At 52.0% G+C, this 23,171-nt stretch overlaps 1 protein-coding gene across 4 annotated transcripts in view; it reads right to left on the bottom strand.

Annotated features, from left to right (window-relative positions):
* Positions 1–2,862: 2,862 nt before the first annotated feature.
* Positions 2,863–23,171, bottom strand: part of ROBO3 (roundabout guidance receptor 3) — a 354,186-nt gene continuing 333,877 nt past the window's right edge. For 3 of the 4 annotated variants that reach the window (XM_083163562.1, XM_083163561.1, XM_083163564.1), the window contains 17 exons: positions 22,862–23,028; positions 22,083–22,204; positions 20,081–20,297; positions 15,912–16,036; positions 15,600–15,771; positions 15,331–15,519; positions 13,845–13,868; positions 13,715–13,757; positions 12,885–13,033; positions 11,847–12,122; positions 11,452–11,590; positions 10,975–11,199; positions 10,193–10,368; positions 9,944–10,054; positions 6,984–7,154; positions 6,737–6,891; positions 2,863–3,594 (listed from right to left, as the gene is read on the bottom strand). In XM_083163562.1, the coding sequence (XP_083019688.1) occupies positions 3,583–3,594; positions 6,737–6,891; positions 6,984–7,154; positions 9,944–10,054; positions 10,193–10,368; positions 10,975–11,199; positions 11,452–11,590; positions 11,847–12,122; positions 12,885–13,033; positions 13,715–13,757; positions 13,845–13,868; positions 15,331–15,519; positions 15,600–15,771; positions 15,912–16,036; positions 20,081–20,297; positions 22,083–22,204; positions 22,862–23,028 (2,473 nt within the window). In that variant the 3' untranslated portion in view covers positions 2,863–3,582. The remainder of the gene's footprint in view (positions 3,595–6,736; positions 6,892–6,983; positions 7,155–9,943; positions 10,055–10,192; positions 10,369–10,974; positions 11,200–11,451; positions 11,591–11,846; positions 12,123–12,884; positions 13,034–13,714; positions 13,758–13,844; positions 13,869–15,330; positions 15,520–15,599; positions 15,772–15,911; positions 16,037–20,080; positions 20,298–22,082; positions 22,205–22,861; positions 23,029–23,171) is intronic. The other variant, XM_083163563.1, reaches the window with a different exon arrangement.

A 23,171-nucleotide genomic window follows, 5' to 3' on the forward strand; every position in this document is an offset into this window, starting at 1 on the left:
ACATACCCGCCCTATGCCTTATACCTCACGCCCCACACACACTCACCCGCCGTATGCCTTATACCTCACGCCCCACACACACACACCCGCCGTATGCCTTATACCTCACGCCCCACACACAAATATTCCCATCCTATGCCTTATACCTCACGCCCCACACACACACACACCCGCCGTATGCCTTATACCTCACGCCCTACACATGCACATTCCCATCCTATGCCTTATACCTCAAGCCCCACACACACACACACATACCCGCCGTATGCCTTATACCTCACGCCCCACACACACACACACCCGCCGTATGCCTTATACCTCACGCCCCACACACACATTCCCATCCTATGCCTTATACCTCACGCCCCACACACACATTCCCATCCTATGCCTTATACCTCACGCCCCACACACATTCCCATCCTATGCCTTATACCTCACGCCCCACACACATTCCCATCCTATGCCTTATACCTCATGCCCCACACACACATTCCCATCCTATGCCTTATACCTCACGCCCCCCCCCCCCACACACCCGCCGTATGCCTTATACCTCACGCCCCACACACACATTCCCATCCTATGCCTTATACCTCACGCCCCACACACACATTCCCATCCTATGCCTTATACCTCACGCCCCACACACACATTCCCATCCTATGCCTTATACCTCACGCCCCCCCCCCCCACACACACCCGCCGTATGCCTTATACCTCACGCCCCACACACGCACATTCCCATCCTATGCCATATACCTCACGCCCCCCTCCCCACACACACACACGCCGTATGCCTTATACCTCACGCCCCACACACACATTCCCATCCTATGCCTTATACCTCACGCCCCACACACACATTCCCATCCTATACCTTATACCTCACGCCCCACACACACACACCCGCCGTATGCCTTATACCTCACGCCCCCCACACACGCACATTCCCATCCTATACCTTATACCTCAAGCCCCACACACACACATACCCGCCGTATGCCTTATACCTCACGTGCCACACACACACACATACCCGTCTTATACCTCACGCCCCACACACACACACACACCCGCCGTATGCCTTATACCTCACGCCCCACACACACACCCCCGCCGTATGCCTTATACCTCACGCCCCACACACACACACCCCCGCCGTATGCCTTATACCTCACGCCCCACACACACACACATACCCGCCGTATGCCTTATACCTCACGCCCCACACACACATTCCTATCCTATGCCTTATACCTCACGCCCCACACACACACACATACCCGCCCTATGCCTTATACCTCACGCCCCCCCCACACACACCCGCCCTATGCCTTATACCTCACGCCCCATACACACATTCCCATCCTATGCCTTATAGCTCACGCCCCACACACACACACATACCCGCCCTATGCCTTATACCTCACGCCCCCCCCCACACACCCGCCCTATGCCTTATACCTCACGCCCCATACACACATTCCCATCCTATGCCTTATAGCTCACGCCCCACACACACATACCTGCCCTATGCCTTATACCTCATGCCCCACACACGCACATTCCCATCCTATGCCTTATACCTCACTCCCCACACACACATTCCCATCCTATGCCTTATACCTCACGCCCCACACACATACCAGCCCTATGTCTTTTACCTCATGCCCCCACCCCGCACACGCTTTTGTACCTGTAAGAGACAGCGGCCAGACTAATGCCCACTATCCTGGTAGTGCCCAGTACACCCCCCCCCCCCCCCACCAGCTGCACTGATACAGAAGTCAGGAAGAGTCAGATGATAATTAGTTTATACTTCACTCCCTGATCTCTCGTCGTATTATCTCTCATTTCCCAGCGCACGGATGACAGATCCGCTCTCATTAGCCGCTGTTATTTCTGGATGTCTCCGCCGCCGGTGTAGATGAACATTTCATTATCCGCCGCTTTCTTTGTGTCTGAAGTTGAATGACGCCTGATTACTTCCAGCTCCCAGCGCGCAGGTGTCTGAATCCAGCCTAGATCACTCTGCAGCTTAACCCTTTTGGCAGGAGGCGCAGTCTGTGTCCCACCTGCCCGGCCTCCGGGGTGACCTCGCTGCGCTTAGTGTAAACATCTCCTAAATGTATCTCTCCGTTCCCGCTGGCAACAGCATCCCTTACAGCAGGCCTGGCCAAACTGTGGCCCTCCAGCTGTTGTGAAACTACTATATGTTACAAGGAGCCAGCACTGTGACACCTTCCTATGTTCCCTGTGCTATGTGCCCCCTCACCTGTACCCCTGCATGCTGGCCTCCACCCTCACCTGTACCCCTGCATGCTGGCCTCCACCCTCACCTGTACCCCTGCATGCTGCCCTCACCTCTCTCTCTGCATCATGCCCTCTGCCCCCTCACCTGTATCCCTGTATGCTGCACTCACCTCTCTCCTGGCACTTCACCCTGTCATTATGACCACCGCCCTTCCGCTGTACTCCTGCATGCAGCCCCTTGTACCCCCGGGAACATCACCTCTGCCCTCATCTGTACCCCTGAATGCTACCCTCGTCCTGGCATCATGCTCTCGGTCCCTCACCTGTCTCCTGGCATTATGCCCTCACCCTTACCTCACCTCTGCCCGTTGCTTGTACATAGCAGTCATATAAATGGAGAACCTTCTAATTTTTAGATCTTTCCATCTACCGTCCAATGTCCCGTAATCCCACAGTATATCACTGTTGCTGACATGTAACACTGGACCCACCTACAGACGTTCAGGAGATTGCGGCACATAGGGGAGTCTCCCTGACCGGTCCTCATACTACCGGAAGGTTCCCATGTCGTCCGTACCTTGATGCACAATGAGGGAACGGTTGGAATGTTTAGCAAAAAATCTTTATTTGTAGCATACAAAATGTCATTCTGGGCCTATCACAGTGCAGTCACAGGACGCTGCCCGGGCAGGGGCACAATGCCACCCATGATAGACTAAAAGTTGTCTGTCATATGGACGGCTCTCATTAACTGCGTCACATTAGGCTCCTCCTCCCGCGTGCTTCCGGTCTTGGTCATTTTATTTATATTTCTTCTTAAATATAAACTAGAGGATGTTCTTTAGTGCGGAGACATCTTCTTGTCATCTCCAAGCAGCCGGACCTGTGTAATGGCCTCCTACGGCCACCGTAACGTCCTGACCTCTCCGGCCATGATCCTGCGCACGTACGTGGCAGGCTTCTCCGGCTCTTGTTCTGTGAGCGAACCGCATGCAACAAAGCCTTGTGCTTCTTCTTCCGTCATGTCGTTCTGTACACGCATGAGTGCAAACATATCATACTTACTAGAAAACGTGGCACGTTCAAAACAGCAAAATCTCAATGTACAACTTGCTTTTTTCACTTTATAAATATAGTCGGTGTCTCCAGTCTCCAGAAAGCCCTGGTCCCAGGAAACCGGATCATTATTTACACAGAACATAAGAAAAAGGTCCATAAATAACCAACAAATACTGGAAAAGTTTTAAAGTGTCTTTGACAAAATATTTCCTTGTACGAGGAGTTGGCAGGAAAGAGTTGTGAGTGTCGTCCCCTGGCAGCGGGGCTTCATCTTTTCTCCTGGGGGGAAACAACAGAACAGGAAGTCAGTGACCAGAGGACGCAGCACCGACCACATTCGTGGCATCTGTAAAAATAAAATACTTTCCAATATACTGTTTTTCTGAGACTGTGCATCTCTGTGCGCGCACACACACACTGTGGGGCCCTGAGGCGGGCGGACACACACACTGTGGGCCCCTGGGGCGGGCGGGCACACACACATACTGTGAGACACATGCGCACACACACACTGTGGGCCCCTGGGGCGGGCGGACACACACTAGGCCCCTGAGGCGGGCACACACACACACACACTGTGGGGCCCTGACGCGGGCGGACACACACACACTGTGGGCTCCTGGGGCGGGCACACACACATACTAAGAGACACACGCATACACACACACACACACACTGTGGGCCCCTGGGGCGGGCGGACACACACTGGGCCCCTGAGGCGGGCACACACACACATACACACACTGTGGGGCCCTGACGCGGGCGGACCCACACACACACACTGTGGGCTCCTGGGGCGGGCACACACACATACTGAGAGACACACACGCGCACACACACACACACACACACACACACACACTGTGGGCCCCTGGGGCGGGCGGACACACACACACACTGTGGGGCCCTGAGGTGGGCACACACACACACACTGTGGGCCCCTGAGGCAGGCACACACACACTGTGGGACACATGCACACACACACTGTGGGCCCCTGGGGCGGGCGGACACACACACACACACACTGTGGGACCCTGAGGCGGGCACACACACACACTGTGGGCCCCTGAGGCGGACACACACACACATACTGTGAGACACATGCACACACACACACACACACACACACTGTGGGCCCCTGGGGCGGGCGGACACACACACACACACACACTGTGGGACACATGCACACACACACACTAAGGGACACATGCACACATACACACACTGTGGGACACATGCACACATATACACACACACTGTGGGACACTCGGGCACACACACACACACACACACACACACACTGTGGGCCCCTGAGGCGGGCACACACACACATACTGTGAGACACATGCACACACACACACACACACACACACACACACACACACACACACACACACACTGTGGGCCCCTGGGGCGGGCGGACACACACACACACACACACACTGTGGGACACATGCACATGCACACTGTGAGACACATGCGCACACACACACACTGTGGGTCACACGGGCAGGCACACACACACTGTGGGTCACACGGGCAGGCGGACACACACACACACACACTGTGGGACACATGCACATGCACACTGTGAGACACATGCACACATATACACACACACTGTGGGTCACACGGGCAGGCACACACACACTGTGGGTCACACGGGCAGGCACACACACACTGTGTGACACTCGGGCGGGCACACACATACTGTGTGACACTCGGGCGGGCGCACACACACACACACACTGTGGGCCCCTGGGGCGGGCACACACACACACACACACACTGTGGGCCCCTGGGGCGGGCACACACACACTGTGTGACACTTGGGCGGGCACACACACACACACACACACACTGTGGGCCCCTGGGGCACACACACACACACACACACACACACACACACACTGTGGGACACTCGGGCAGGCACACACACACACACTGTTGGTCACACGGGCGGGCACATTGTGCCTTTCAAGTGACCGATGCATTCTCATGAATATCAGCAATGGGGAAGGGGGGAATTAAATAAATTTGAGGGTGTTCACCAAAGCGATTCAGCTGCCACTTCTCTGGGGTGCGCCCCCAGAAGTACTGAGTTTAGAAGCTCAAAATGGCAAAACCCATTTAACATCCTGGTTATTGCGTCAGGGAGATCACATAGCGAGACGGGTCACACGAGAAGGGGCGAGATGCAGTGCGACATGGGGGCACTAGCCGTAAATCAGGGGCCGGTGTCTGTACACTCCAGAAACATAAAGCGGACCTCCCAGGGCCTGAGGGCAACTGCAGATGACATTACTACTAATTATGTGCATTCCGCCGGACGGGAGGATCACATTACTCGTTTGTGGTCATTACTAGAATCCTAACACGGCCTCACATTGGACTGGTGTCTCCTAATGTAAGCACTCTGTCAGTGCCCCCCCGTAATAATGGGGAGTCTACAGGGTACATGTTCTAATGAAGCTGTCCATCATTTCTCTATTGCGCCCTACAACATGATAGGTGGTGGTGGTGTTCCTGTCCATGTCATACAGATATCATTACCGATACAGGTGACTGGGAGCAGCCCCGCAGGAGGAGCAGACTTTGCTCTCCTGGAAGGAAGCCATCAATAACCTGATAGGCCAGTGGCAGATAAATCTATCACGTTCCCGTCACCTTCAGCAAGGGGCAGAAAAAGCAAATATTTCACTTGGGAAACACAGGAGGTTTGTGTCCACGATCCGTGTTATTGGGTTTCCCGGCCGGCTCTGTGTCGGAGATGTCGCTGACTCGGGATCTTTTGAAGTTCGTTTTGTTGAGATTTTAATGAAGATAAAAAAGGGTCTTTTTGCTGTTGGGATAAGCAGAGAGTAACCCGAGCAGGGAGACTATGTCCTGGGGCCAGGAGCCCGTAACCAGATCTGTCACTGAGTGCAGACCAACCATTACAAAGGGCTGGGGGCTTCTGTTACACCCCTGCATCCTATACACCCAGGCTCTCTATAGGCAACACACCGAGTGTATGGATGAAAGAGCCAAGCCACTCCTAACTGTCATTTTCAAACAGGCGATTCAGCTCTGGCGATAATCTGATGACCAGTCCACGGTGTACACGCGCGAGTCCTCTGTGCATTCACAGGCTCCGGACGTCTGTGATCGCTGGCCGCTCGCTGTGTTATTCACATGGATAACAGCAGCGGCCTCCGTTTCACCACGGCCATTGCAGCGCCAAGTTAGTGCGAATCCATTTGATCCTTCCTTACTGCAAGCATGTAGTATAGACCAGGTGTTAGCCACACAGCTGAGACCCTAGACTGCACCCATACAAACACATGATCACAATACAATCCCCACATCTCCCCTGTAGCGCTTGCTCGCGTTCCTCTCTAGTAATAATAGTCTGATGGTAGATCGGAGAGCACCTCATACCTCTTTCCGCTCTCCGGTTTTGCTTCTTCCAGACGGGTGACCCCTGGATCCCGCTGACCCCCGAGAAGAGCTGCTTCCCGATGTGGAGCAGTTACTGGAGAGCTGACTCCTGGACAGGAAGTTGGGCTTACTGTACGGAATGATTTCTTCATCTACTGTGGGAACAAGAAGAGTAACAAGTGTTTAATGAGAGGCGCTTCTGGCGCACCATACAGATACTATATAACCGCCGAGGGCACCAGCTTACCGTCTCTATGGTGCAGCGGGTGGGCTGCTGTGTTTCCCCTCCCCATGGCGGCTCTTCTCTCCACCGAGGACATAGCGCTTGTATCTCTCTCCAGGGATGAGGCGGAACACTCTATGTGGGGGGAAGTCGGCTCTACATCGGCAGGAGGAGGTTCTGGTGGTGGCGGGAGATCTGCAGAAACAGGAGACTATGTAGCAGGGCCTCTATAATACGGGTGCATGGGGCAGCGTATGTGGTGGCATTGTGGGTGATGGATGGTGGCACATGTAACGCCCAGGTGTGACCCCCTCACCTGGAACAGGTAGTCAGTCCGGGTGCACAGGTCCTTATTAAGGCCCCCTAAGGACAAGTTGGCTGCTCCCCGGGAGTCCTGCATACGAATTGGCCATTTTTACAAAAACTCCCAGGGAGCTGGCAGCGGGGTCCGTGTGGCGGCTGGGAACTAGTAATCTGCTTGGCTGAGAGAATTCTCTCAGCCAATCAGCATTCGGCCAGTCTTTTCAAAATATTTTTTAAAATTCAGCATCCGCTTCCCACCCTGCCATCTGGCAACTAGTTCCCATCCGCAGTGCCCCCCCCCCCCCCTGCTGCACGGACCACGCTGCCCACCCCCCACCGCTGGCACATACCTAGGATCGGATCCTCCCCACTCCAATCCGATGGGCATGGTACCGCACATCGGGTCAGAGGGGATGTCAAACACATGCGATTTTGGCCGATATCTTGTCCCAATCCGTAGGATCGGCCCAAATCATATAAGTGTATCGGCACCTTAACGCTCTCTAATGATTTCTGGCCGCGTATTACACTGGGGAACAGTCAATCTGTTATCAGGGATTTAGGAGTTGATTTTAATAATTTTTGTTCTCCTGATCAGGAATATGCCTGGCCCATCTGTCTATTCACTCTAGTTGAGATATGCATGTGTGTCCTCCCAGCGTTAGTGAGGAGATATCAATGTGTGATGTGACTACCAGATACAACACATTCCTGTTATCGTTAGAAGAAGGTCGTTGTTAAAAAAAAAAAAAAAGCTAAACCACATTGATTCTATTAAAAACAACCTTTCAACAATAACAGGAATTTGTTTAATGTGTGATAACGAAGCTGGTAGTCACGTCTGGGACACACAAGTCCTATCACTAACACTGGGAGGACACAGTATCTCAAAAATTAGAGTCGATCAAAAAACAAGCCCGGCACATTCCTGATCAGCAGCACAAGAATAATCTATACATTAAGGAACAGTCAATCTGTTGGCAGGGATTTATTTATTCCAGGAGGTGCTAGTAGGGAGGTCAGAAATGTGTGTAATCAGTGATAGCACAGGTATTTCTAACGACCATTAATTATGTGTAAACAGAGAAAGCGCTGGTATCTCTGTTGAGCATTAATGAGAGTGTATAATCAGGAAAAGCGCTGGTATCTCTGTTGAGCATTAATGAGAGTGTGTAATCAGGAAAAGCGCTGGTATCTTTGATGACCATTAAGCAGTGTACACAAGTCCCAATGATTTTGGCTAGGCCCTGTGTTTATCAAGATGTAGTTAAGCCGTTAGAGAGATGGCGAACTGCATCCTGCCAGCCCCAAATACACAGTCTAGCAACAGTATTCTTATCCTGCCCTGACTATTTGGCCGGGCGATAGCGATGCTGTGGGGCCGCACATCGTTATCGTAAGCGGTGTACACATGGGGCGATTCAGGCAAACCTAATAAGGGATTTTGACAATGTAGTCAAAATCTCTTTCAAGAATCGCCCCGTGTGTACACCCCTTTAGAGTGTGTATAATCAGGGAAAGCACTAGCATCTCTGGTGAGCATTTCTCCTGCTACAATCCTGTGTCTCGTCCTCACAGCATCCGTCAGGAAATCCCAGTAATCTCCACTCGCACTCAGCCTCCTCCAAATTCCCATCTGAAGGAAACTGTATCCCCAGCAAAAAGGGTCCATTAAGTACGAGCCGCTAATTACTGTCAGATGTAAGAGACGCAGGGTGTTATTAATCCGTCTCTCTCCCCGTGGGGTGGGGTGGGGCATATAACTGGGGGCAGTACTGGCGTATATATGTCACTGACTGTCCGGGCAGTGTAGGGATATCAGATATTACACTGTAGTTACACATAGCATGCTGGGATAGGGGGGACACCGCCACAGTAATGGATTAGGGGAAGGGACCCGGGATCTCACTGTCATCTGTAAGAGACGCAGGGTGTTATTAATCCGTCTCTCTCCCCGTGGGGTGGGCATATAACTGGGGGCAGTACTGGCGTATATAGGTCACTGACTGTCCGGGCAGAGTAGGGATATCAGATATTACACTGTAGTTACACATAGCATGCTGGGATAAGGGGGACACCGCCACAGTAATGGATTAGGGGAAGGGACCCGGGATCTCACTGTCAGCTGTAAGAGACACAGGGTGTTATTAATCCGTCTCTCTCCCCGTGGGGGGGTCATATAACTGGGGGCAGTACTGGCGTATATAGGTCACTGACTGTCCGGGCAGAGTAGGGATATCAGATATTACACTGTAGTTACACATAGCATGCTGGGATAAGGGGGAAACTGCCACAGTAATGGATTAGGGGAAGGGGACCCGGGATCTCATCTGAGCAGTCTGTGTCATGGTGGGAACCTCCTAATCCCAATGTATCTGTCACAATAACAGCCCCGGTGACACCAGAACCAATCCCTTAACACACTGGTGACCAAACTCCATACTAGTCCTTTATTACTCAGTGCTAGGCTATTGTTCTCTGTTATCAGTCCTTTCTGCACTCGGTGTAGGTACAGCATTAACCCCTCATGGTTTTGGCTTTCTAGAACATGCCTCGTGTTCCCCAATATAAAACAATACCATATATAGAGCAGGACCAGCCTTTGTCCCTTCTACCGCCCCCTTTCAGAGACTCCGCAGAGTGGCGGCACATTGTTAGCACAGGAGAATGGAACCTCGTACCTCCTTGCTTTGCTTCCCTGCGATAGTGACCAGACTTGGACTTCTTGTTGGCTTTTAGTTTTGGTCCGGGCGTAGCGCTGGGGTTATCCGCTAAGACGGGCTGAGGTTTTCCTGGGTGCACAGACAAAATATATACATTGAGTGACGCACAGGACACCGGGTTATACAGAAGCTGTAGTACAGGGTATATAAACACCCCCCCCCCCCCCCCCGGGTGTATGATGCATGCTGCAGATCTCTGGTACCCACCTGTGCTGGTGAAACTGACGTTCTCCGCGCTGACTGTTGGGTTCTGGCTGAGGTTCCGTCTGTGGCCGTGCCGTGGTACGTCACCTCCCTCCACCAGTGTGTGGAGGCTGGGATTACTCTGTGTCAGAGGGGGGCTGGGGGCTCTGGGAATGGGGACTGATCCAGCTGGCAACCTCCTAAACATACGAGGATACAAGAGAGAACAATGAAGTGATATTCACTTGTGATACCATTATCTATGTCGCCTTGTTACATACGTGGCAAATCTCTTTCTATTCTACTTAAGTGTTTATTTCACAATGTTCCTATGACACAACCCCTCATAGGTCCTTGTTTTACCCTTGCGGCAGACACCAGATGTGATTAATGACCAGCTATAAGGTTAGATGCCCAGTACGCTACCAGTGGGGGCATCTACCTGCATGGAGGATCTGGCCGGCACCAGTCACACCTGTAATCAGTGGCAGCACCGGGATCAGTGACACCTGGCATGGCCAAGACCCCACTTTGCCTGAAAAGGGTCCATAGTCTTGCAGGAGTCTGATTGCATCACCAGGAAAATGTATGCTGCCCCTGAGACTCTTCTAGAACTGCTGGCTCCTTCTCAGTGACAGGAGCCAGGTGCCGCAGGTTGATGTCACATTGCAGCATCTGGTTCCTATCACTGTGGAGGAGTCAGCATTTTAATGTCACCCCCTGGAGCAGTCCACACCCCTTGTGCTGGCTCTATACCCCCTCCATGACCTGGGCTCGCTAACCATAGACACTGCTAGGGTTCTCACCGTGGATGAGCAGGAAGCTCAAACTGTTGCAGTCTGGGGATGTCCCCTGAGTCGTGCATCTCCTCCCGGGGGGACGGCGTTAGGGTGGCCGTAGACTGCTGCCCATAGGACTGAGCTGGAGATGAAGCCTCCCCACGAGGAGGAGGAGGGGGGCAATCTTCTGGAATGTTCTCCATCAAATAGGTCCTTTCCGGCAATGGGGGGCACCATTCGTCTGTGTCGGAGCTAGAGAATGAGAACAGTAAGAGTTGGCTGTATATAATCATTATGTGACAATCCTATAGCACCGGATAACGAGGAATGTGCCTGTCGCCTTACTGCGCACCCTGGGGAACGCGCCTCCTATTGTACCAGGTCCAGATTTACAAACATCTTACATTAGAGATGACTATAAACAAACTAGAGGGTTGCCAGCAGTCTCCTGGCAGGCATGCCAACATAAGGAGGAGTTGGCAACGCCACTGGGCAAGGGCTTACTTCATTTCCATATCAGAGTCCTCGTCCTGGAACTGGTTCAGCTCGTTGGCTGGTGGTGGCGGTGGCAGAATTTCTGTCCAGTTCAGAGATGGGGTTTTTACTGGTTTCCCCATAGATTTCTGTTTTGCAGCCTTGGGAACTGAAACAAAGGAGAAGAGCAGATTAATGAGCGCGGCCTGGCACCAGTGTATAGAGAATTATCTAAGAACTGGGCAGCTGTCGAAAATGTGCCCCCAAAACACTGACTGGTGCTGAGCCACCATTACCATGGGGGGGAGTATGCCCGAGGCCGTTTCCCAGGCGATGTAATCCCGGGAGCAGCAATGGAACCTGGCACCGAATATGCACATTCCCATGGTCTATGGTAGAGGTACGAATGGAACCTTTAGAATTACCATTCTCAGCTTTGTTCCGCTCCGGCTGGGCGTACAGGATTCCGGACGTTCCAGGTTGGGCATTCCATGCGTTCTCCTCGGATTCTGGGGAGCGCAGGTTCTGTCCTCCATAGGGTACAACAGGGGTAGTGGCATAAGGAGTGGTGTGCTGGGAGAAAGCACCATTAAAGGTCCTCATGTCATCACTGGTGGGGTCGATGGTACTGTAGATGGGGCCATCCGAGACACCTGTCCCAAATTTCTCTGTCTGAGCGATGTAGTTGGAGATCCCAGCATCTGTGAATATCAGAATAGTGACAAAGGTCCAGGGTTACACTTCCCATCAGTAGCCAGAAACCGCAGGATTAGGTAGGACAGCAATGGTGGTCGTCACGGATCCTCACCGGGTCATTACACCGCAGGAGAACCCTTATAGGGTGATGGACTCAGTCACCCTGTGCGCTGTGCGATAATAGATGGAATCTGATTGGTTGCCCATTTCCTGTCCTGCACCGCGCACAGCATTACTCCCCTGTCCTGTACAGTGCAGAGTGTTACTCCCCTGTCCTGTACAGTGCAGAGTGTTACTCCCCTGTCCTGTGCAGAGCGTTACTCCCCTGTCCTGTACAGAGCACAGGGTTACTCCCCTGTCCTGCACAGCATTACCCCCGTGTCCTGTACAGAGCAGAGCGTTATTCCCTGTCCTGTGCAGCGCACAGCGCTACTCCCCTGTCCTGTGCAGAGCATTACTCCCTGTCCTGTACAGAGCAGAGCATTACTCCCTGTCCTGTACAGAGCACAGTGTTACTCCCCTGTCCTGCACAGCGTTACTCCCTGTTCTGTAGAGTGCAGAGCGTTACTCCCTGTCCTGTAGAGTGCAGAGTATTACCCCCCTGTCCTGCACAGCATTACCCCTGTGTCCTGTACAGAGCACAGCGTTACACCCTGTTCTGTAGAGTGCAGAGCGTTACTCTCTCTTCTGTAGAGTGCAGAGTATTACCCCCCTGTCCTGTACAAAGCAGAGCATTACTCCCTGTTCCTACGCAGCCTTGGGCTCACCGTTATAGTATCTCTCCGCTGGGTTGTGATTTCCGGGACAGCAGGTGACCGCGGCCTCCTTCGGCTTGCCGTTCCTCAGGAGGTTGGTCGCTGGCCAGGAGTCCGCCAGCCAGGGGTAGTTGGATGCGCTGGTGGCCAGCATTCCTGGTCTGCGGGGGACACACATGTATAAAGGTGACCAACATGGATCTCATCATGCAGAGAACACGTGTGTTACATATTGTGTACATACTGTATGAGCCCCTCATGCCTGACATACACAGTTGTGTATGTTGCATGTCATGTACACGTGACCCCCCCTTTCCAGGCAGTTGTGTATGTTGCATGTCACGTACACGTGACCCCCTCTTTCCAGGCAGGCGTGTATGTTGCATGTCATGTACACGTGACCCCCCTTTCCAGGCAGTTGTGTATGTTACATGTCATGTACACGTGACCCCCTCTTTCCAGGCAGTTGTGTATGTTACATGTCATGTACACGTGACCCCCTCTTTCCAGGCAGGCGTGTATGTTGCATGTCATGTACACGTGACCCCCCTTTCCAGGCAGTTGTGTATGTTACATGTCATGTACACGTGACCCCCTCTTTCCAGGCAGTTGTGTATGTTACATGTCATGTACACGTGACCCCCTCTTTCCAGGCAGTTGTGTATGTTACATGTCATGTACACGTGACCCCCTCTTTCCAGGCAGTTGTGTATGTTGCATGTCACGTACACGTGACCCCCTCTTTCCAGGCAGTTGTGTATGTTGCATGTCACGTACACGTGACCCCCTCTTTCCAGGCAGTTGTGTATGTTACATGTCATGTACACGTGACCCCCTCTTACCTGGGAGCTATGTGACTGGGCCCATCTGTATGTGGGAATGACACTGTAACATAAAGGAGATGATGTTATTATATCTCCATAACATGTACAGATATAAACCATTAATCATAAGATACAAATGTGCAATTACCTGCCGGGGTGTAGGCAAAGGAGGCTGCAAACAAAGAGAGAGGCAGGTTAGTATCATCCTGTCACTGTGCCCACGGCGCTGGCCCTGTCACTGTACGTCACCCTGGTCCTGTCACTGTGCACACGGCGCTGGTCCTGTCACTGTGCCCACGGTGCTGGTCCTGTCACTGTGCACACGGCGCTTGTCCTGTCACTGTGCACACGGCGCTGGCCCTGTCACTGTGCACATGCCACACTGGCCCTGTCACTGTACCCACAGCGCTGGTCCTGTCACTGTACGTCACCCGGGTCCTGTCACTGTACACATGGCACTGGTCTTGTCACTGTACACACGGCACTGGTCTTGTCACTGTACGCTGCACTGATCCTGTCACTGTATACACGGTGCTGGTCCTCTCACTGTACGTCACTCTGGTCCTGTCACTGTACACATGGTGCTGGTCCTGTCACTGTACGTCACTGGCAGCTGCTGTCTGGGGGAGCGGTCCTGTCACTGTACACACTGTACGTCACTCTGGTCCTGTCACTGTACGTCACTCTGGTCCTGTCACTGTACACATGGCGCTGGTGCTATCACTGTATCCACGGCGCTGGTCCTGTCACTGTACGTCACACTGGTCCTGTCACTGCACACACGGTGCTGGTCCTGTCACTGTACGTCACCCTTGTCCTGTCACTGTACACACAGCGCTGTTCCTCTCACTGTACGTCACTCTGGTCCTGTCACTGTACACATGGCGCTGGTCCTGTCACTGTACACATGGCGCTGGTGCTGTCACTGTAAGTCACCCTGGTCATGTCACTGTACACACGGCGCTGGTGCTGTCACTAAGTCACCCTGGTCATGTCACTGTACACACGGCGCTGGTCCTCTCACTGTACGTTACTCTGGTCCGGTCACTGTTCACATGGCACTGGTCCTGTCACTGTACAGACGGCGCGGGTCCTATCACTGTACACACATCACTGGTCCTGTCACTGTGCGCCGCACTGGTCCTATCACTGGCAGCTGCTGTCTGGAGGAGCAGTCCTGCCACTGTACACGCAGCACTGGTCCTGTCACTGGCAGCTGCTGTCTGGGAGAACGGTCCTGTCACTGTACACACTGTATGTCACACTGGTCATGTCACTGTACACACTGCACTGGTCCTGTCACTGTACACACTGCACTGGTCCTGTCACTGTACACACTGCACTGGTCCTGTCACTGGCAGCTGCTGTCTGGGAGAGCGGTCCTGTCACTGTACACAATGTATGTCACACTGGTCCTGTCACTGTACACACTGCACTGGTCCTGTCACTGTACACACTGCACTGGTCCTGTCACTGGCAGCTGCTGTCTAGGGGAGCGGTCCTGTCACTGTACACTCTGTATGTCACACTGGTCCTGTCACTGTACACACATCACTAGTCCTGTCACTGTACACACTGCACTGGTCCTGTCACTGGCAGCTGCTGTCTGGGGGAGAGGTCCCGTCACTGGTTACCTGTATAGTGGCTCAGTTCTTTCCTCTTCTTCCTGCGGCAGTATATCCACACACTGAAGCACATGAGGATTACCCAGCATGCCCCACCGATGCCTGCAATGAACGCCGGCTGCTTCACCACATCCGTGATCTGCTCCGTCAGACTGACGTTCTCAGCGCTGTTCACAGGAACGTGATCAGAGGACGCTTCTGGGCAGAACAGAAGAGAAGATGGTGTCACTGGTCCCGCGGCAGGTCACGCATGTACAGGCCACGGGACCGGCACTTACTGATCTGGATGGTGATTGGCTGGCTCTTCACTCCGAATCCAGCACTTGTTGCCGCAGCAACTTCAACGCGGTAAAGAATTCCAGGAACGAGGCCCCGTATTACGGTGCTGTGCATTGTCCCATCCACGGTCCTGTTTATATGGTAACGGGATTCATTTCCCAAGCACCAAATCTGTGGTCAAAACAAGAATAGTCAGTGCTGGCGTTCCACGAAGGGGGTCATGTGCCACGAAACTGGGGGATACAAAAAGATGGAGAAACAGATGGATGAGCTCATGGACATTATGACCTGCGTTGGACAGTTCTGCTCACCCGATAGTCCTGGATGATCCCGTTCTGGTGCTCGACCGCCGGTGGTTCCCACGTGATGCTGATGTTGGTGCTATTACTGGTTCCCACTGTGACCACGGCGACTGATTGCGGCGCAGCGCTGGGAACTGGGAATGACAGGAAAAGTCTATGCAGCAATCTGCGCAATATCAGGATAATTCCATTACATGTCGCCCATCAGCGCGGACAGCCCAGCCCAAGTGTATGGCCAATTGCCCAATGTCTGTCTATTCACTTATCAGACCTAAAGCCACTAATACTGGTGAGTGGATGCACAATGAGGTGACTACCAGCGGACATCTCGCCCTGTAGTCATGGTATGAATGCCAAGGTACCACTGGACCCGGTGGTGTGCACCTCAAAGCTGTTTTGGGGAAATTTCACTTAGAAATGTAAAAAACACCAAGGTATAATTTGCCTTAATTGATGATCTGGGAAAAAGGTTGATGATCTGGGAAACCAAACACAAAGGAACAACACCACACCTAATTTCATTGCTGCCATTGAGTATGAATGACACATTCTAACATTGTGGTGGAGGCTTTCAACAATTGGGAATAATTGGGGGTACTTGTGTAGTATCACGGCTCCCACGATGGGCATCGTATAGTAAAAAATCGCATCGCATGCGATTTTGATCACAAATGCATCCAAATGCATTTAAATTATTAGGAATGTTAAATGCACCCCAAATGCCATTTTTCACACTGTACCACCCCCAACCCGAAGCGTGGCGAGCGCAGCGGTACGCGTCCTACGACCTTTTCATACCCCCACTATCCACGTCGGCGTGGAGTTGAGAATATAAAGTGTGGCGAGCGCAGCGAGGGGACGCGGACACCTGTGAAGCACGCAAGGGGACGCGGATACCTGGGAAGGTATCCGCGTCCCCTCGCTGGGCTCGCCACGCTTTGGGCTCGGTGGCTCGCTGCGCTCGCCACACTTTCTATTCTCAACTCCACACCGACGTGGATAGTGGGGGTATGGAAAGGTCGTAGTACGCGTACCGCCGCCCCTCGCTGCGCTCGCCACGCTTCGGGTTGGCGTTGATAGTGGGGGTGGTACAGTGTGAAAAATGCCATTTGGGGTGCATTTAACATGTTTCCTACTAATTTAAATGCATTTGTGATCAAAATCGCATACGATCGCATCGCATGCGATTTTTTCTAAAATGCATCAAAAAACGGGAAAAATCGCATCGCATGCCATCATGCCACAACATATGGCATGCGATGGGAGCCGTGATACTACACAAGTACCTAATTGGGGAAATACATAGACCAAACATCACACATACGTATACATTGTACACACACACACACACACAGAACACTACACACACATATATACGTAGCACACCTCACACACTTACACATTGGACAGATACACACAACACAAACACATACATAACACACCACAAGCAGTACAACACACACCCATATACATCAGGGTTGCCGACTTTAAGATTCTCCTCTACGGGAGAAGCCCGGAGAGGAGAGTTTCAGCAGCCGCTCAGGGGGCGGGGCTTATGAGTGACATCACTAAGCCCCGACCCATGCTGGTAAAGCAGGGAATTCACGTATCTCTGTGGAGGGGGCGGGGCTAAAATGACGCGTTTGTGCCGTTTTAGCTCCGCCCCCTCCTCTGAGACCCGAGGATTGCGGCATTTTAATGCCACGATCCGGGGGACAGCGGGGGTCCCCCCTGAATTCGGGAGGGTTGCCCACCCTTCCGGGGGGCCGGGAGGGGGTCCCGATTTTCGGGAGACTCCCGGAAATTCAGGGAGGGTCGGCAACCCTGATATACATTACAACACACCCAAAAACAGTACAACACACATAAACACACACTTATACCCCTTTTACACCAAAAATCCTGGGATTTGCATAGTTTACACTGTGGTGCCCCCCTGCGGTGTAGACAGAGGTGGCGCTTGAAGGTGACATCATCTCCAAGCGCTGGGACCGCGATTACCCCTGCCGGGACTGCCGATCATCACGCTGGGGGCAAGCCCAGCACCAAGGTAAGCTGTTGGGCAGCCCCCAAACCCCATGCACCCCCTCCCCCCCAACCCACGTCCACGAGGTGAATGGATGCCGCACACAGGCATCCAATCACCTCCTCCCCGTCTCCGCTGCTGTCTGCAGAGTAAAGCAGATAGCAGCGGAGGCTGTGTGCGACCCCCACCCAACCTCCCTACTGACCGCAGGATGCTGCGGTCCGGAGGTTGGGCTTCCCCATTGATGTAAACAGGAGCCGGGTCAGATGAATTTGACAGGTAGCAGGTGGGAGGAATGTTCCATGTAGTGTGACATAGAGGTGCATGTCCCTGCATCATCCCACCATCTCTGTCCCTGCCACCCCACAATGTGGCATAATGTGAATTTTTGCTCAATCCTTGTGGCATAAAGTGAGTTTTGGCTCAAACTAGGAGGCATGATGTGAATTTGGTCTCAATCCAGGAGGCATGATGTGAATTTGGGCTTATTCCAGAAGGCATAACGTGAATTTTAGCTCTTTCAGTTTTGTAGAACATGAATTTTGGCTCTTTCAGTTTTGTAGAACATGAATTTTGGCTCAATCCGGGTGATTTTATTTTTTGCTCATTCTGTGTCGCATAAGGGGAATTTTGGCTCTTTCCGCATGGCATAATGTTTAAGGGGCAAGTGTAAGGGGGTCTACTACTTTTTTGCATAATGTGTATAAGGGGCATATGGCACGGTACACTACACTCAAGGACATGCCCCCTTTTGAGTGGCGGCACCCTCTTTTTCTGGAGTGTGCACATAACTTCAGCCTTCAATTTCCCATACCCCCACTTCAGAATTTCGACCTCGACCATTGCACACACATATATATACGTAGCATACCTCACACAATTACACATTGGACAGATACACACAACACACAGGGCCGGTGCAAGGCACCGGAGCGCCCCAGGCAAGTCGGGGTGGGGGCGCCCCGGTGTCTGCCGCCCGGGTACCTGTCCTGCGGCGCTGTGCGTATATAAAGTTGGCGGCGGCAGCGGGGGGTCCCTGCAGTCAATAAGAAATAACGAGCGCTATCCGCCGGGCTATGCGGAAGCGCTTCTGTTTTGGAAACACAGGCCGCACGGCGCACGCTGATTGGCTGAATCTCAGCCAATCAGCGTGCGGCCAGTGTTTCCAAAACAGAAGCGCTTCCGCATAGCCCGCCGGATAGCGCTCGTTATTTCTTATTGTCTGCAGGGACAATAAGCTTTATATACGCCAGCTTTATATACGCACAGCGCCGCAGGACAGGTACCAGGGCGGCAAGGGGGGCGAAATACCGCCCTCCAGTGGCCGGCGCCCTAGGCAAATGCCTAGATTCGCCTAGTGGTGGCGCCGGCCCTGACAACACACCACACACACCCACATACACACATAAACAGTACAAGGCACACACACCAAAAAATGCTTCATAGGTGCTAAATCTCAGTAGATTTGGAATTTCAACACACACCACACACAAAGTCAGGAGTGGTGCGTTTAAAACAACAACACCACCACACCTGAGTATCAATGCAAACACATTCTAACATTATGGTGGGGTTTTCACAAATTACAATCTTGGGCCTTTGGTACAACATAAGATGACATTTTACAGCAATTCTGTAAATGAAAAAAACAAAACAAGGTTTTCCCGGGCAACGCCGGGGGGGTCAGCTAGTAAGTAATATGGTGGCAGTCAGAAGACCACTGGGGGAATCCCGACAGGGGAGGGGTGCCTAACCCCTACCTCATCCCCTAATACCTAACCCTCATGTGCAGTGATACATCCCTGTGCCTGGCAGTCAGCCTCTTCCCCTAGATACGTCATATAACACCTCTGTGAGTCAGTAACACACTCGCATGCCTAAGGTGACTTATTAAACAGCACCAGAAAACCTCCACCCAATACGCACGCACACACACACACGCATGCACACACACTGCCACGTACTCCTATCTCCCAGCGAATTCCGTGAGACCCAGCGTGATAAGCCGACACTCAGAATCTCCTCTTATCACCTCTAACTACTTCCATCCGCAGCACAGACCCCAGAGCTTCCCAATTAGCGGCTCTCCGGCCTGTTGTCACCTTCTCCGCAGCCACCTAACACTTCACACCACAGTCTCCCCCACCGTTACCTTCTTCCGGCGTGCGGACCAGCAGGACGTCGCTGTCCATTCCTTGGAACTCATCAAAATAAGGGCGAATCTTTATTTCGTACTCTCTGCCCCTCTTCAGGTCTACCAGGATGGTGCTACGTTCTGAGGGAGACTTGACGTCTTGCACCACCCAAATGCTGGATTTGGGGCGATACATGATCCGGTAGCCCTGTATAAACTGAGCTTGGCGATCCACCTGCAGATAGCGACAGAGACCATCAATGTGCGCGGGAAGACATATTACATACACGTCATTAACGTTACACAGAAAATCAGGCGCAATATGGCCGGTCTGTAACAGGCATTACTGGGCGGAAATCGCTCGCAGGAATTTTTCCGATGATTGTTATTATTATTATTCTTACTATCCCGTTCTTATTGCCACCGGCTTTATCATCATATCATTATTGTTGCTTCTTAATTGTGTAATTAAATGGGCCATTAATGAATTTTAATAACATCATTTGAATACTGTATTTGGCCTCATTAATACCCATTCCGAGAATGTCTTTTAAACGTGACAATTTAAAAAAGTATATACATTTTACACCCTAATTACTAACGTTTGGTCCAATGTGTTTCTCTTATGAAAATCGTATTTACAAACATTTTTTAATGCGTCCACACCAAGTTCTGTGTTATCGCCGATTGTATTCTGTATAAACAATAGGAAAATGTTCTACTTACTATACGTAAGACCGAACCCCCCCCCCCCCCAACAATGTGGCGTCTCGTAGTTTAGTGACGAATTCCGTGTCGGCATCAGTTCCCGGAAGAACTCACAGTGGGACAGGGACTATGAATACTGCGCCACGTCCTGCTTTAGTGGCGCACTAATGGCGTCTGACTCATGAGTATTATTAAACAAGACAATGTCTCCGTGCTGATAAGACCCTGGAAAGGACGCGATTAAAGAGCTGTTTTGTTTCACTTGTCTCCTTTCTTGGCTGCGCCATCCGTGAGACAAAGCCGGTAATTGTACGAACAGGTTTAACGCCACACATCCACCAATGTGATAATCCCAGAGCATTTAAATGGCACTTATTATAAGCAACACAAATACTGAGCCCTTTCCATTCATAGAGGATTTTCTTAACCCTCCCCTAATAAAACACCCCGGGCTGCGGGATGAATAGGACTTTCCCATTCAGAGCAGTTACATGCGATGCTCTGGCCGCACAGTTCTCGCCCTTATACCGGCGCTACATGAAGCGGTAACAAGTACACAGCAAGGACAACACATCAGATCTGTAGAAGCCGCCATGTTGCGCTAATTGCGGATAATATAATGACGCTAATTGATTAATCGGCACACTTGGGTTGGGGGAAGGGTTCCAGGTTCACGCTGGGTCCTTCATTAGTTGGAATTTGCTTTGGTTGTAGGGAAATTGGGATTTGAACGGGAGACTCTGCCAACATGTACCATGTAAAGTATATAATAATGGCTCGGCATCTATGCCCGCATCACACAGCCGCATGCTGCAGTATAATGCGGGGAGGATATGGCAGGCAGGGCCAGCATGCTACAGTATAATGCGGGGAGGATATGGCAGGCAGGGCCAGCATGCTACAGTATAATGCGGGGAGGATATGGCAGGCAGGGCCAGCATGCTGCAGTATAATGCGGAGAGGATATGGCAGGCAGGGCCAGTGATGAGAGTAGGCTGCCCTCGCGGTCACTGTGTGGGAGATGTACCAAGCTTCTGGCTATCATTTGTCTCAGATAAAGTAACCGTTTTATGGTTGCTATGGGCAACATCTACACTTTTTCTCTAGAACCGTTGATGCCTTTGTCCGATAATGTTTTGGATTCGGTATCTTAGTACAGAGCAGTAATTCTGCAAATGATGTTGCTAACGGTACATATACGCGGAGCTGCTGTATAATACATCTGATTGGCTGGCACAATGCACTGGTATCGCCTGTATCGGGAGCGGAGACTCTGCGGGCCGTGGTTATTTGGGGATACCATGAGACTTACCGTCCACGTGACCTGTACGGTGGAAGAGGTGAGGATCATTGGCTTTTGGAGTTGAACTACGACCTCCCCGAGTTCACGCTGCACTTGACGATGATCGACTCCTTGTCTCGTGGGACTGACATCTATAAAATATACAAATGGTGACCCCGTGTTACGCTGAATGGCACACAATATGGTAAATGGGGTGAGATATGGGACCTTCGGGGGAATGATCTCCCCTGAGTATCATCTCTAGGATCGGTAAGTCCATATACACTGGCATTATAGACACTGTACACCGGGCTTGCTGGTTCCGATACAGTCTCGGGGAAGGGAACATGGTGACGCGGGCATATACCTCTCATGTGGGACAATTCCTCGGCTTGGGGCCCATATACCTGCGCTGCTATTCCTCTAACTGGATCTGCCAATCGGTGGGCAGCGATCCCAGCCAGGACCAGGAAATCAAAGATTGTAAGCATGTTTAGTATACCCAATCCCCCAGCACAATGATTGGGGCTTTCCCCGATACTCCCCATCACTTACTCTCCCGTTAGCACTTTTCTTGTGCTGTATCATTCTGCCCGATTGCTCATAGACCAGATCTGTGGCCGATTTTACACCAAGGAGCTTTTTGCCCCACCAGGAACCCTCTATTCTGTTCTCTTTGGTGGTCAGTAGCTGCCGGCTAGTACCACGGAGGACATTTCCATTCCATAATCACTTCTATAATATTATACCAACGTTCTGGACCAATCCCCTCCATGGATTACCCGCACCACTGGCCAATGGGCACTTACCCTGGGTGCGCACCGGCTCCGATATGGGGCTGGGGTCACTGAGGCCGTAAGAGTTCACTGCCCGGATGATGAAGAGGTAAATCGTGTTCGGGTTTAGACCAATCACGGTGTGTTTCTCAATCTTCACCTCTTCGGCCACGGTCTGCCAGGTGCTCCCAGCTGATTGGCTGCATTAGAGTAAACACATGACATCAGACATGGGTTCAGTATAATTAAGGCCAGGTGCCTCTTAATCAGCGATACGTTCTATGCCCGGCTCAGAGTCCTTAGCATGAGCAGGGGCGGAGCTTGCGGGGTTCTACACCCGGCC

The sequence above is a fragment of the Crinia signifera genome, chromosome 19 (assembly GCF_055691185.1).
Source record: "Crinia signifera chromosome 19, ASM5569118v1, whole genome shotgun sequence".
Lineage (NCBI taxonomy): Eukaryota > Metazoa > Chordata > Amphibia > Anura > Myobatrachidae > Crinia > Crinia signifera.